Below are 15,031 nucleotides of genomic sequence, written 5' to 3'. Positions count from 1 at the left end.
AAAGAGACACTAATATTCACAATGAAAATTAAATAACTCCTAACTTTTTGCTATAAAAAAAAGCTTTTTCTATAGTTATAGAAGGAGATCGGGTTAAATCTGCAGGACGTGCCTTTCAAAAACTCACTCTTTCATTCAGTTAAAATTGCCTTATATGCTACTATGCACCCATTTTCTCTTCATGTGCCAGTTTTACTGGAAACTTAAGTTCCTATTGGACAACCAGTCAATTGGCAGGCTCATAATGTCACATGAGGGGAGAAAACAAACTTACATGTATTTCAAGTGCATCTGCAAGTTGGGCAGACTACTTAGGAGTTAGACTACTTTACTGAGCGTTATTTTAGCTGACTTTATCAAGCATGTAAGAGAAAAAGACATTTTTTGTTGGAAATTTCTTTTCCACCCACCTACACACTTAGATAAGGAGCAGGAAAGCTTCACTCACGCAGCTGAATCACCTAGAAAGCACTTCTGGTAAAACAAGAAAGACCAGATTTGACAGTGCTGTCATTTCTAAGACTTGAAATACAAATCTTCGTGCCTAGTACATGTCACAAAAAATGGATATAAAATTCCATATTCTGTCTTCATATTTAAAGCCAGAACCTTTGAAACACACTTAGGACCCCATTCCTTTTGCACCTGGGAGCCACAAGCACTGAAGAAAACAGTAACAAATAAAAAGGCTTACAACTACAGTTCCTGCTGTTGGGATCCAAAGTGTAATGGGCTGCACAGCCACACCTAAATCCATTTGGGATGGCAAGGCACAAGTGACCACAATGGCCATTATTCTGCACACAATCATTCAAGCCGTCCTGACGAGAAGAATGGAAGACCAATATATCCATCACAAAATCCAGATGGCCCTGAATAAGTGTCCTGTTCTTCCCACTGGTCTTGTCTGCTCTTTCTATGCTGTGAAGATTCCAGTCTGTCCAGTAGATGTAGTCACTGTACTGGGTTAATCCAAATGGATGAGGTAGATCATCTGCAATGATTTCTCGTTCTTGTCCTGCAAAAACAAGGATAACCAACTAAAGGACAATTCCTGTGGCATAAAATGGAGAGTGTGACTAGCATGCAGAAAAATATTTTCCTTCTTTTTAAAATAAAACTTCATTTTCCAAATAAGTATCACGGGATTCTTTATTAACTAGTATCTGTTCAAGAGGTAACATAAACAGTTGCATTTAAAAGCACTACCTTGATACCCTCTTGCCTACAGAGCAATTTGAAATGATGCCAGTCTACTGTAATCTAAATAAATACTACTTCATATGTCTCATGCTTATCAACCCAAACAGACATTGAAAAACATATCCAAGAATACTATTAGCTCCAGTAATCACTTTGGCCAATAAAAAAGCCCATTAATATGCATGAAAAGAACAACAAACTTGAGATTCACAGAGAAACTGCTATGAGAAATTATGATGCTTCACTGAAGAAACAAATCTTTTGCAGTGCAATTTAACATACAGCTATCCCAGGCGTTTAGGAAACCATTTGTTTGGCATAAATCTCAATACTCCCACACTCAGTGGCTCAGTTAGCAACATTTACAACAGATTTAACACCTTCTAGAGGATGGTCTCTGACGGATGCATTACTGAAGTAAAGTCTTACTTCAAACCACCTTCCTGAACATTTTCAAGCATAAACGTCTATGAATCTCTGCCATCAAAGAAGATGCAACCTTCAGCAGCACCATATCCTGCTGTCTCAAACATCCAATGCTAGACTGTACAGAACACTTCACTTTTGTTCCTCTGCCCTACTTTGCATTTCACCAAGACTTGAGAAAGACTAAAATAACCATAAATCAGAACATGAGGCCACTTTCTTATAAGCCACCACACCTAAATATAGAGGCAATGCTCACATGGAACTTTTAGGAATCTAAATTCTCCAAGTTAGGGGTACAGGTATCCTGCACGCTCTCAGATACTTCTTAGAGCAATTCTGGTCCATAGTGATGAATTCAGGAGAAAGACTCTTTTTAAGGAAGCAGATAAGCTGTATAATTGAATTTTCATAGTAGATGGAAGAAAAGCTCTCAAAAGTGTGATTTTTTTTTTCCTGCTGTTTATAATATCCAAGATTGAGCTGGGAGCAGCATTCACTCATCCACTTCACAGTGCTTTGCTCATCCCTTAACTGATGAGCCCACTTGTAAAAAGTCTACCTGAGTCTTTATAATTTGCTGACTACAAAGACATTGTACAATATAAAAGTGAATGGGCACAAGTTTATGGGATGCATCCCAGGGTCCTGAGGCAACTGGCTGATCAGGCTGGCAAGCCACTGTCCATCGTATTTGAAAAGCCATGGAGTTGACAGTGACTGGAAAAAAGGGAAACATCACACCTGTTTTTAAAAGGAGGGCCCAGGGAACTACAGACCCATGATCTTCACCTCTGTGGCTGGGAAGATCATGGAACAGATCCTCATGGAGGCAATGCTAAGGCATGTGTAAGACAAAGGGATGATCTGACACAGCCAGCATGGCTTCACTATGGGCACATTGTGCCTGACCAACCCTGGTGGCATTCTACAGTGGAGTGACTCCAGAATCTCACAATTCTAAAGATATGCACACAGAATAATGCCTTAAAAAAATCTCTTTAAAAGTATCTTTTCATGGATTAAAAAAAAACAAACCAAAACAACCAAAACCTAGTTGCAGTGAAATTATGTATATTGTCATTTAGAGCACACCCCCTGCATGTATAAATGAAATTCCACTTGGAATGGAAAACATGAGAATGTGTAAAGTTGTATCTGAAACATACACTGCAAAAGTAGCTGCACAACCTTTCAGCCTCCATGAAATGCAAGAAGTATTTTGATTTAGAACTAACATGACTGGTCTGAAGTCAGAAATAAGAGATAGTACTTCAAAAGAACATTAGTGTTCAGGCTAAAACGTCAGGGATGATTTACAATGAACCTGTAAGTTGTCCTCACTTTGAGAACTCAGAGGCCATCTGTGCTTTGGTACAACACAGACAGTTTCACACCAATAGAGAGAAATGACATCTTATCTCACCACCATTATAAATCATCATACGGTTATTAATTTATGAAGGTTTTTTAAATTTTCTCAAATACTTAACCCTCCATTTCCAAGAAAACATACACACTGATTTACTATCAGTTATACTGTTCAAATTTCATATTATTCTATCACTTTACTATGGCCAGTGCATATTTCTGTACTGGCTGGTATAATATAACATTAGATTACCCAGCATATTTGATGACTCAATCATGCTTGTGTCTAAGTCAGTCCAGTAGAGCCTTTGGTCCACATAGTCAATAGTGAGGTCATTGGCACGCCCCACTTTGTCCACCAAAGTGATGCTGTTTGTCCCATCCATGTAGGCGCGAACAATCCTGGGTTTACCTCCCCACTCAGTCCAGTACATATATCTGCAATGAGAAGTGCAACAAAAACAGGACATCAGCCAGGTATAGCTGCATGCTTTGCCTTTCTGAATTTCTTGGCAGCGCTTGATAAAACAAAATAACCCACATGGTTATGTGCATCATCACAATACTCCTTTCTTTATACTGGCAGAACAGTATTTTGACAATTATTAATTTTTCATTGTAACCCATGGGACTGTGGAAGGTTTACTGCCTTTTCAAAGACTCTGAAGAAACAGAGCCGTGCCAAATAACTTGTTTCATACAAGAACACCCACAGAAAGCTTTGAAAAACAAGAGTGCCCCTTACCCTTTGGTGGGATCAAGAGCCAGAGATCTTGGGTTGTCCAAGTCCTTCCACACAAGGACCTGCCTATACTGTCCATCCAGGCGGGCGACTTCGATGCGATTGGTTCCAGTATCTGCCCAGTAGAGGTTCTTTCCCATCCAGTCTACAGCCATTCCCTCTGGATAATCAAGCCCAAACTCAATGACATGTTCAACAGAGCTCCCATTCATGAAAGCTCGGCTTATGGTCTGGAAAACAATGGTGCAAAAATATTACAATGCTTATGGATACCTCAGTGAAATAAAAATATAATTATCATAATATTTGGTGTAAAAAAAAAATCAGTACAAAAAACCCCCAGTCATTGTTAATTTTTAAACAACTAATTTCTGTTGTCAAAAATGACATAGAAATTCTCAGGAGAAAAACACCTGAATTTTCAGAAAGGTAACTGTTTCTGATGGCCAGACCAAGACATCAGAAAAGGACATGATTTTCAGAAAGCAGTATGTAGCTGCAGTTTATTCCTTAACCCCTCTCCCTCTCTTCTATTTGCACACAAGAAGCTGTTTTAAAAAATTATTTAATTCGCTGTAATGTTTTAAGTTTCAGAAACACATCTCAGTGGCATCTAAATTAAACTGTTTCTCATAATCAGTCACCTGGAGCACGTTTATTGATCCCATCTGCATTTTAGTTATGCACACTCACCAAAGTAAGTCATAGGGCAAGGACTGCACGCATATTAAGTCACTCTTAACAGCACTGAAATAACCCCCAGTTAAACACTAACTTCCAGGACCAGATACCCACCCTTGCTTATCAACACTAAGCAATCAGTCTGCATGAATGCCAGCATTTCAGCTATTGATTTCTTAATAATCTGATACACAAACGTATCAAATTATTAAGAAATAAATATGAATGAATGTGTAAGGGTCAGAGACATTTTATACTTTAAAAGGCAAATGTCAAACCCTGAAATCACATAGTGTAGTTTTTGAAAATGCGTTCTCCTACACCCAGAGGCAGAAGGAGATCAGGGAAGTGGTGGTCACTGACGAAAAGGGAGATGACTGTGAGTTCTGAAGTTATAATACCTGCTACTAAGCAGCGAGATGTGGGGGACGAGGGAAATGAGACCCCAGAGGTGCTGAAGACACCTGGTATGTATATGAAAACACAGTATGCCGGAAAACTCAGGAGGCAACAAACAAGTAAAATGTCTTCCAGTCCTGCACAAAGTGAGATGTACTCACTGATGGAGCTAAAGTAATGTGCTTTCCAGTACAAATGGTGAAGATGTCCATAACTCCTGCTCTCCACGTGCTTGTGTGAGATTTATTTAGTAACTGTGTCTACACTATGCTAATTTATTACATTGGCACTCTTCCTGAAGGAATGGTATCCACACCAAAAGCAGCACTGTTAACACTGAAGCACAGCCCTCATTAGTCTTCACCGAGAGGCTACGGAAACTGGCAGGCTCCAAAAGTGACCTCTGCCATGTAATGGCTTGGGCATACTGGCAAGGAAACTCTGACTGCTCCTGGAAAACCTATTAAGAGTCTAAATAGAATAATTTAGCTCCAGTGAAGTGAATCTGTCATTTTCTACCATATAATTAGTTCACTACAAAAGGCCAAGTAACTAAACTGATGAAGAGCACAACCCTCAGTTAGCACGCACGTGGATGTGTACCAAACATTACAGGAAATGGGCTCTGGGGAACACACTGAGATAGAACTGGGGGCAGGTGGGCCCTTAACACAGTGTGGAGGAGACTGGACAAGTTCCCTGGCTTTTACTGTGCCAAGCTGGAGCCACAGACTAACAGCAAACATCCCAAAGTTGACTTGACAATTGAGTACAATTGCCTTTCAAGTCAAAACTGGAAGAGGATAAAAAACTCAGGGGGCTGCTGAGCTCAATGTTTAAATCACTCTACTCTCTGACATAAAATCAGCTTTTCTACTGCAGATACATATATGGATGCAACACATCCGGGGTCCAAGATTTAGGTATTTGGTACGAGCAGACACCAGTCTGGATTTTTATTTGAAGCAGGAAGATGCCTGTCACCCTACTGTGCATTCAGCAATGCAACTGTCTTCATCTCCAAGGGTCTCCTTGGATGCAATTCAATGACAACACTGGCAACTGCAGGACAGATCATGTAACAGAGACCTTTGTTAGATCAAAGCAACTGCTCTGTGGCTTTATAGTCAAGGAATTCACACGTCAGTAATACCTTCAAACTAACATCAGTCCAATAGATTCTGTTATCAGAGACATCAAAATCCAGAGCAGATGCTTCCTTGACTCCAGTAAGAGGAATCGCAACATCATTATTATTGGTTTCAAGGGAAATCCTATGAATTGCTGCTCTGCTTGTGAAAACTAAGAAGGCTTCAGGAATGATGCAAGTCTTCATGTCACTCAACAGCTCAAGGCCAATGGGACAGGCACACCTGGCCTCCTGGGGTGTAAAGAAACACAGATGGCTGCAGCCTCCATTGTTCTCTGCGCATGAATTAGTTCCTTTAAAAAAAAATAAATAAACAAAAAAACAAACCAGAACAGATATTAGTGCACTGAATTAGTTCCTTAAAAAAAAAAACCAAAAAAACAAAACACAAAAACCCAACGCCTAAAACAAAACACATATTAGTGCATTGTGAAGGTAAAAGGGAAAGGGGAGCACAGGAGGTTGAGCAAAAACACAGTATGATTTTCCAAAATAAGTTAACGGTATGGGTTGTCAGCAGGGAATTAAAAAAAAAAAAAAGAAAAAAAAGAAAAAAGGGAGAGAGAAAAAAAAAAAAGAAAAAGACACTCCAAGTGGATTCTTTCTGTCTGCCCAGGATTACAAAACTGGACCTATCCCTCCTATCGTACAAATACCATCTACAAAGAGATCTTTCTTGCCTCCCCAAACATTAAATTCATCCGCTGAAGACAGATAATTAATCAGCTACTTTTCACCAAGTACTCCATCTTTGTATCTCTTTGAAACCACCAGCTTTTACAAATGTTCCGTGATACAAAAGGGTGAGAAAAGAGCTGGATAATCGCAGTTCTTTCCCACCTGTTTAATTTAAAGCTGAGAAGATTCATTAGCAGAAGCAGTTCCAACAAGATCACCACAATCTCACACTTATTTTCTCATGTGATGGGGATGGAATGTGTAGGGGAAAGTAAGGACCAGCACACAAATGAGTGCCTCTCTCCATCTGCTGGAACCAAGGATTTAGGTGTTTTAAGAATGTTACCACACAAAAAAATTTTCTCAAAGACCAGTCTCAAACAGGGTTCTTTTAATTTTCCCTTTTTTTGGGCATACACATTTCAGACTGATGCTGTTACTCCACTGCGACACTTCTTAGTAGTTTTAACAGCTGACTAATTAATCTGCCTATTGCTATGCCCAAATTCCGGTGTTCCAGGTAGTTGGAAAATCTGTGGTGAACTGAAGCCAGGAGGTCCTGTGACACACTTGCTGCACAGTGCCAGCAGAGGACCTAAAACACTGGCTGCATCTTTCAGAGATGCAATGGAAGGACATGGAGATCCAGCTGCTGATACTTTGCTAAGGGCAAGTTTTAGTTTTTAAGGTTTAGTTACAACTGAGGTGTTAAGAGTTAATATCTAAGTGCCACATGCTTTGGGGCAACGTTGCAATGGTGACTGACTGTGCCTGTATCACCCAACAGCGAAAAGCATTCTGCTAACTGAACATCATGAGACTTTGCTCTGGAAGCAAAGAGCAGCAGGAAATAGAGCATTTCTGTGAGAATAATGATCCCTGCAGCATAGAGGAATAAAATCCTAATTAAAAATTCAAAGAGTGTAGTGAAAGCTGTGGAAGATTTATGTCACTGAAACTTGGGAACAACTTCTTTTGCAACACTGTATTTTCCCAACTTTAGAAACAATAGGTGCCATTTTCCTTTCAAACCCACCAGATCTCAGTTATTCTCGTAACAAGTGATCAACAGGTGCTTAATGAAAGCAAGGCCATATAAAAACTCCTACAGACCCGTGCTTACCAAACACTTTGGTGACGCTTGTTGCCTTGAGGCCCATTAAATCCGGCAGCTGATCAATAATGATGTCTCTGCTGGCCTTTATCTTGTGAACTCTTTCAATGCTTCGTCTCTGCCAGTCAGTCCAGTAGATGTAGTCCCCCAGCAGTGTGAACCCAAATATATGTGGAAGCTTGTCTTCTAAGAGGGTTTTCCTCATTGTTCCATCAACATTTATGACCTGTGGGATGCCCAATGAAAAAAAAGGAAAATATAATCTTCTCTAATGTGGGTACAATTAAAACGGCAAAATCAATTGTGTTTTGAACAGCTACTGCTATGGAATGACCTCTTGAAACTCCCAGCATGTCCTTTTCATGAACCGTGATTGAGATTTTAAATAGCCTCCTCTTTGCTATTATTTGGAAACTGTTTATTCAGACTCATATTAAATTTGTACCTTGTAGGTGACTATGCTCCCTTCACTGTCAACTGCTTCTATTTTCTTGTGATTTAAGGATCTAACTTTTAACTAAGTGTTTGAGCAATATTTATTTTTTATTACAAATTTGTGTAACTCTCATGTAGTGTAATATTAAGCCATTAAATGCCTAAATATGGGCAGTCAAAATAAACCATCACTTTTACCACAATTTAATAGAGTCGTAAGGCTCTGTTCATATGCAGTAAACAGCAGAAAAAAAATTTTTTAACATGGCCAATGACAATTACCGCATCTTTCTACACTAGCATGTGAATTTCACTACGTTCATACACACAGCAGATATCCAAATAAATTTAAATATGAAATCTCCACTTTAAACCCATACAATACTCTAGAGATTTGTGAAAACAATATGCATTTTGATTTGATTGGACATAAATGAAAGTAATTTCCCCAAGTTGAGCCTGTTTTGCCTATGACAGTAACTGATCTCTCCCTGTCCTTAGCTTGATCCACAAACCTTTCATTCCATTTTCTCGCCCCTGTCCTGCTGGGGACTGGAGTCACAGCTGCTTTGGTGGGCACCTGGCATCTAGCCAAAGCCAACCCAACACGAGGGACATGCACTGGATTTTCCAGCTACCACCAGCCAAACAACAGAGGTGAGCAGTCAGCTACTGCTGCAACTGTATCCACCTATGCTGTGCACGAAAATCATCGCTATAACAGATGTGAATTTGAACAGAGGCTACAATGTACACCTCTGGACTCCTTCCAGACAAAAAGCCTCCTGCTGGAGACAGTTAAAAATAACACAGGCATTCCTGCAAACTAAGTTTCAAGGGAGCTTTGTATCAGCCCATCAGCTTATGATTCTTCCACTACTTGATGGAGTAGCAGAGACTGAAGATTAATACCTTTTTATTTTGTTAAGCTAAATGGAGTGCATTTAAAAAAAAAAAATAAGCTGCATCGGTAGTTAAAAGCCAAATGGTTCTGCAATTATGTCACTACATCATGTCCAGGCAAACCCCAAATGCTGACTTATTTAGAACACTATCAGTCCCACAGGCAATACTGAAGGTTCAAAAGTTCGTCACACATACTCAGGTGCTGGAGCCAAACTGGTGCCACACTAAGTAAACAGGACACCATTTCCCTTACAACAGTGCATCTGCAGGATGAGGATGAGACTTCCACATTTCCATCCACTTTTACAGAAATGGACAGTAGAAGTGTAATTCAAATACTAGAGGTGCTGACTAAAATGTACAGGAGGAGACTGAATTCAAGGATGCAGAGACATTTATTGAAACCCATGCACATCTGTGGATGTTGAAGACAACACCAAGTTGTTGAACTTCAGGAATCTCATCAGACAACAAGACCAAGTGCAATATGCTGCACCTGGGTCAGGGCACACCCTGGTATTGACACAGGCTGGGGTATGATGGGATTGAAAGCAGCCCTGCTGAAGATGATGGCGTGCTGGTGGGTGAAAAAAATCTCCACAGGCCAGTCATGTGGCTCATGGCACAGAAAGTCACTCATGTCCTGGGCTGGATCCAAAGCAGCATGGCCAGCAGTAGAAAGAGGTGATTCTCCCCCTCTACTCTGCTCTGGAGAGGCCCCACCTGGCTGCATCCAGTTCTGGGGTCCCAGTACAAGAAGGACTGAGAGTCAGTTCAGAGGGCCACAAAAATCATCAGGAGGCTGGAAGACTTCTGCTATGAAGAAAGGCTGAGGGAGTTGATGTTGCTCAGCCTGGGAAGAGAGACCTTACTGGTGAGACTTTACTGCAGCAGTCCCAAACTGTAAGGGTGTTCAACATAGCAGGAATGGAGGTCCAAAATGTGGAATCAGACAGCAGTAAAATGTTTAATAGGTTATATTTTGGCAAAAAAAACGATGGCATAAAAGTTTGCTGTTTCTCTCTCTCAAACATTCTTCCCCAATACCATGGGAGGAACACCTACAAATCCAAGCAGGCTTCCCTTGGATGCGGAAAGGGCCACTCTGACTTGGAGGATTTTTCTGAGCTGAGAGCCATCGAGCCCTCTAAGTGGGAGTTACTTCATGGCAACAGGCAGGGAATGATCTTACAGCAGGAGCCAGGGCAAAGCTTGAACAGGGAGGTGTCACATGCAGGTCAATACAGGTACATGGACACAGTCTTCACTTCAAATTTCGCAGTCATCCACCTTCCCGGAGATACAGCTCCACTCTAGCATATCAAATGAAACCACAAGGATTCAAAGTAAAAATCTACAAACAGGCCTCACAATATGGCCAAAAGCACAACTCCTGTTATTAAATCAGCATTTCCCATTTGTTCCAAGGGACTGAAATAATCCCCTAAGATCTCTACCCTCTCCTTTCCAAATTCAAACATCTTCTCAACTCAACAGATGACTAAAGTTCTGTGGAAATAGCACATCATGTAAATATTTACCATGTTGTTCTTCTACTGGTGATATTGGGACTGCAAGAACCTTTATAATATACATGTACAACATGAAAGACAAGAAAAGATAATATAATACCATATTAACTCATCTTTTAATATCTGACAACTAAGATCTGCTAACTGCAGACAAAAGGGAAGACTTTAAGGTGCAATCCTTATAATTTAGCACAAATTGACTAGAATAGGCTTTATTCTACTCAGGGTTTTCTTTCTCTCTCTGTAAGTGATAAATGGATCTCAAAGGATAAATGAAACACTAAATGTGTTGCGCTTTACACACAAAACACTGAAAGCTCCCCTTGAACAGCGTCACACACTGAACGCCCCTGATTAGTCTCAAGACTTCAATGACAAATCTCCTAATGAGGCCTTGCCAAGCTCAGCTAAAATCTGTTGTGGGCAAAGTGAAATCAACATCAAACGCCTTAATGAACTGAATTACACAAAAAACACGAGAAGGTGGTAAGGTGTGATTATTTTTTTTAGATGCTGCTGCAATGTATGCAAAATGATTTTACAAATATTTCTAAATATAACACTCAAAAGCTCTTGTCTCTTTGAAGAAGATTAAAGTAAAACAATGCAATTAAATTCTACACATCAGCATGATTCATGTAGTCAAGCTGTATTTCAGGTGCATCTATGAAAAAAATAGCTATTCAGCATAGATACAGGACATCTTTTGACAGAACAACAAAGAGACCTCTAAGACCTTACCCCTATATTTCAGTCACTAAGATAAAACAAAATTTATTCGGTTGCTAAAGACAAAGACGTAGTCAAATGGAAATCGTTCTTGGGCTGAGACAGATCACTACGTGAGCAGACACAGCAGGTTGGCAACAGTAAAATGACATGACTGGCATTTTCAGGAGACTCGTGTGCTGGGCTTGTAGCTCTGTGAGTCTTGCAGATCTTGTGGAAAGCTGCACTTTTGCTGTGAGGGTGACTGAGAACTGGAACAGGTTGCTCAAGGAGGTTGTGGAGTCTCCACCGTTGGTGCTACTGAAAAGCGATCTGGCCATGGCCCTGAGCACCCATCTCCAGGTGACCCTGCTTGAGCAGGGGTTGGGACCAGCTGAGCTCCAGAGGTCCCTTCCAACCTCAACCCTTCTCTGAATGGCTTCTAAGGATTCTCACCAGCAGACTCTGAAATGGCACCTCAAGCGAACATACCCAGCCTTCTCTGGCTCAAGAAAGAACTTGTGAGACAGATCAGGTGGGCAGTGTGGAAAAGAAAACAGGAGAGTCAGCAAGGAAAGAAAAATGGAATGACATAGAAAACTCCTATGGGTAAAGAAGCCTGCCCGAAAAAGAGAAGAGTGAAGCAGCTGTGAGCAGTTTATACCACAGTCTATATTCGGCTGAGTGTAAGCCATTCACTAATATTTCCAACTGCTGAAATACAGACACCTTTCATTGATGCTTTGGGATAAAAGCAAACACTTTTTTTTTCTCTTTCTTTCTTTCTTCTTTTTTTTTTTTTTTTAAATTTTTATTTAATGTCTGAAGGGGTTTAATGTCAGGCAGATACTGGCAAGCAGAAAAGGGAAAAACATTCAACCAAACAGTACCAGAACCCATGTATCAAAAAAGAAGAGAGGGATGGACAACAGACATATCTGGTCATTTTCCACAAGGATGGGCTGTTTGAGTCAGCAAACTGTTGCCGTTAGTATACTCCAGTATACTCAAGCATTTGTAAAGCAGTTCCTCATCGCTGTCCATAGTTCTGTCCCCCTTGACAATATTTTGACTACCTGGTAAAAGCTGCCTCATAAACAACATTCATCAGGTTTCTATTGCTACTACATTTCACAGAATAGTCCTGCATGTACTATTGTGGCTCTTCTTTCAGACAAGTTTTGATGATGACATACATCTGTATCATTATTTTCTGAATTCTTACATTGCTTGGTTGGTTGCAGTTCCAAACTACCATCACCCACCTAACATTCAGAGCAAGCTATGAACCAAGAGAACAGAGAGAATCAATCCCTACAATACTGTGAGTGCAACACCCCTGTCGGACTGTGAATAACCACTTGTTGCTTGCAAATACATGTAGTGACCCATCACAACCCTTTTCTCTCATATTCTTTTCCTTTCATTTCTCTTCCTTTCTTGAAGAGACATGTCTCACTTCTCACTGAAGAACATGTCATTTTACCTTGCTGAAGACACAGCATCACAACATACTTCTCTACGGCTACTAGTATTATTTTACTCATAATACAAAAGCCACTTTGAGATGCTCAGCAAAGAAAATTCCAAAGAGGATCACTGAATGTCAATACTCTTTTTTTCTTGACAATCTCCCTTCAGAAGTACCTTTGCAGTCTCCTAGAGCTAAAGCACAGCAGTGGTGGCAAACCATCCCTGGTGCTTGGCTCTCTCTTGAAGCTGTGGTGGTGGCCTGCCATGGCTGTCAGGGCAGATGTGCCAGTCCTTAGACAGGCAAAGCAAAGTAGGTGGTGTGAAATACCAAATTATAGCCATTGGTAAAAGAGGCCACACTCAAAACGTTCTTCTGACAGTCTTGCAAACAAAATTCTCTATTATCCAGCAATGTCAGCTTCTTGACAGAATACTCTAAAACTCTGCTCCAAAGGCAACAACTCAAACATATTTTATCACTTTGTTCTGTCTCATGCAAAATAAAATCTAGGCTTATAAATTAATGTAAGACAGTTAAATAGTGACTTGTTAATAACCCATAAACCAACCCAACCATCTACAAAGGTGACAGATGCAATAGAATATAAATCTACAGGATAAAAAGTGGTAGCTTACAGTGATCCACCATTTTCTCTGGGAATAATATAAACAGAACATATTCTTATGCTTGTGCTCATATTATCACCATGTGAAGCAGTTATTTATTTGCAGTGTTGATCTATTCATATTTTTCCATAACAAATCACCATCACACCTAGAGTTCTCTTAGGACTTCACATATTTTAGTTCCGCAGAGAGTAGTGCATTTTCAGACAGACTTTCCAAAATACGAGCACACGAAATAGGCTCTAGCAGACACTGATAGATGGATGAACTTCTTCTTCTTGGAAAGGCTGTGTTAACATGATTGTGATTTTGAACCTGCTTATGTTTTATAAGCCTCTTCCAGGAGTAGCTAATGTCCTTCATGATTTACGACAGTCTGGCATTTCCAGAACTTTTTCCTGCTTAGAGGGTATCAGAGGATTAAGGGTACAGCTGATCAATTCTGTAATTTATCTCTCATAAGCAGGAACACGATCACAGACTTCAAAACCACTTAAAAGGGGAAAAAGTTAAACACAAAAATAATTTACGGCAACTGGTGGCTAGACCCTAAAGCATGCAGAAACTACTGAATTAGTATTCCAGTTTTATTTTTAGGTAGAAGTTGCTTATTTAATGCACTTGACAGAAATTTTACCTTCTGTAAATAGTTTTTCATTCTCAAATTCTGACCACTGTGAGTTTAAAGGAGAATGGAACAACTCTCAAGTTTAGCTAACATCCATTATGAAAACAATATGCCTCTCCAACTTCTAGATAACTAGTCTGGGAAAGGTGAAGAAGAATTTAAACTTTTTACAGGAATATTTTTAAAACTCACTTATCTTAGTTTTTCTCCATTTCTGTCCTGATTTCCCAATACTTCCAAGGGACTGGAATAATCCCATAAGATCTTCTCTCCTTTCGAAATTCAAACACTTTTTCAACTCAACAGACCACTAGAGGTCTGTGGAAATAGCATATCATCTAAATATTTACCATGTTGTTCTTGGGCTGGTGATACTGGGACTGCAAGAACATCTCTAATGTATATGGACATCATGAAGGAAAGACATGAAAAGAAATGAAACGAGCTTGATACAATAAAAAAATTGTGGTAAACTTTTGAGTCCAAAAAACCAAATCAGCAATTTCAGCAGCCAACTGGAATTTTTTAAAAAGTCAAAAGGATGCCAAGAACAGCAGCTACAATAGACCTTGACACAGAAAGTGGCACCAATACTGGTCAATCTTTCCAAAGAAAAAACCTGCCTCCTGTCCAATGTTACCATGCTTAACATTAACTTGTAACGAAATATAAAGATAAATGTAGAATGTACTACTGCTATTTTAATCCTTTTTGTTTCCTTACTCCAAAATATGTGGGTTTTAGTGGTTTTTTTTCAAAAAATAATCCTTTATGTCACAGACAATGAGAGACTCCTGAACAACTGATTGAGAAACACTGGTTGAGTCATGCCCCCCTCCCGAGGCCTTACAATGCAAGGTCTCCTGCAGTCAGCCTCTGTCCACAGCAAACTGAGATCCAGCTACTGGTGTTTTGTCCAGCACAGTGGGACCTCTTGCTCAGAACTCAACTTCTTAGC

At 40.0% G+C, this 15,031-nt stretch overlaps 1 protein-coding gene across 1 annotated transcript in view; it reads right to left on the bottom strand.

Annotated features, from left to right (window-relative positions):
- Nucleotides 1–15,031, bottom strand: part of LRP5 (LDL receptor related protein 5) — a 106,986-nt gene that overhangs the window by 26,942 nt on the left and 65,013 nt on the right. The window contains exons 7-11 of the mRNA XM_066187821.1: nt 7,774–7,990; nt 5,976–6,265; nt 3,746–3,972; nt 3,254–3,438; nt 695–1,018 (exon numbers count right to left, since the gene is read on the bottom strand). Coding sequence (XP_066043918.1) covers nt 695–1,018; nt 3,254–3,438; nt 3,746–3,972; nt 5,976–6,265; nt 7,774–7,990 — 1,243 coding nt within the window. The remainder of the gene's footprint in view (nt 1–694; nt 1,019–3,253; nt 3,439–3,745; nt 3,973–5,975; nt 6,266–7,773; nt 7,991–15,031) is intronic.

The sequence above is a fragment of the Chamaea fasciata genome, unplaced genomic scaffold (genome assembly GCF_029207755.1).
Source record: "Chamaea fasciata isolate MVZ Bird 193981 ecotype frontalis unplaced genomic scaffold, bChaFas1.0.hap1 SCAF_7, whole genome shotgun sequence".
Taxonomy (NCBI): domain Eukaryota; kingdom Metazoa; phylum Chordata; class Aves; order Passeriformes; family Sylviidae; genus Chamaea; species Chamaea fasciata.
Note: the sequence above shows the minus strand (reverse complement) of the source record. Positions and strands in the feature narration are given on the sequence as shown.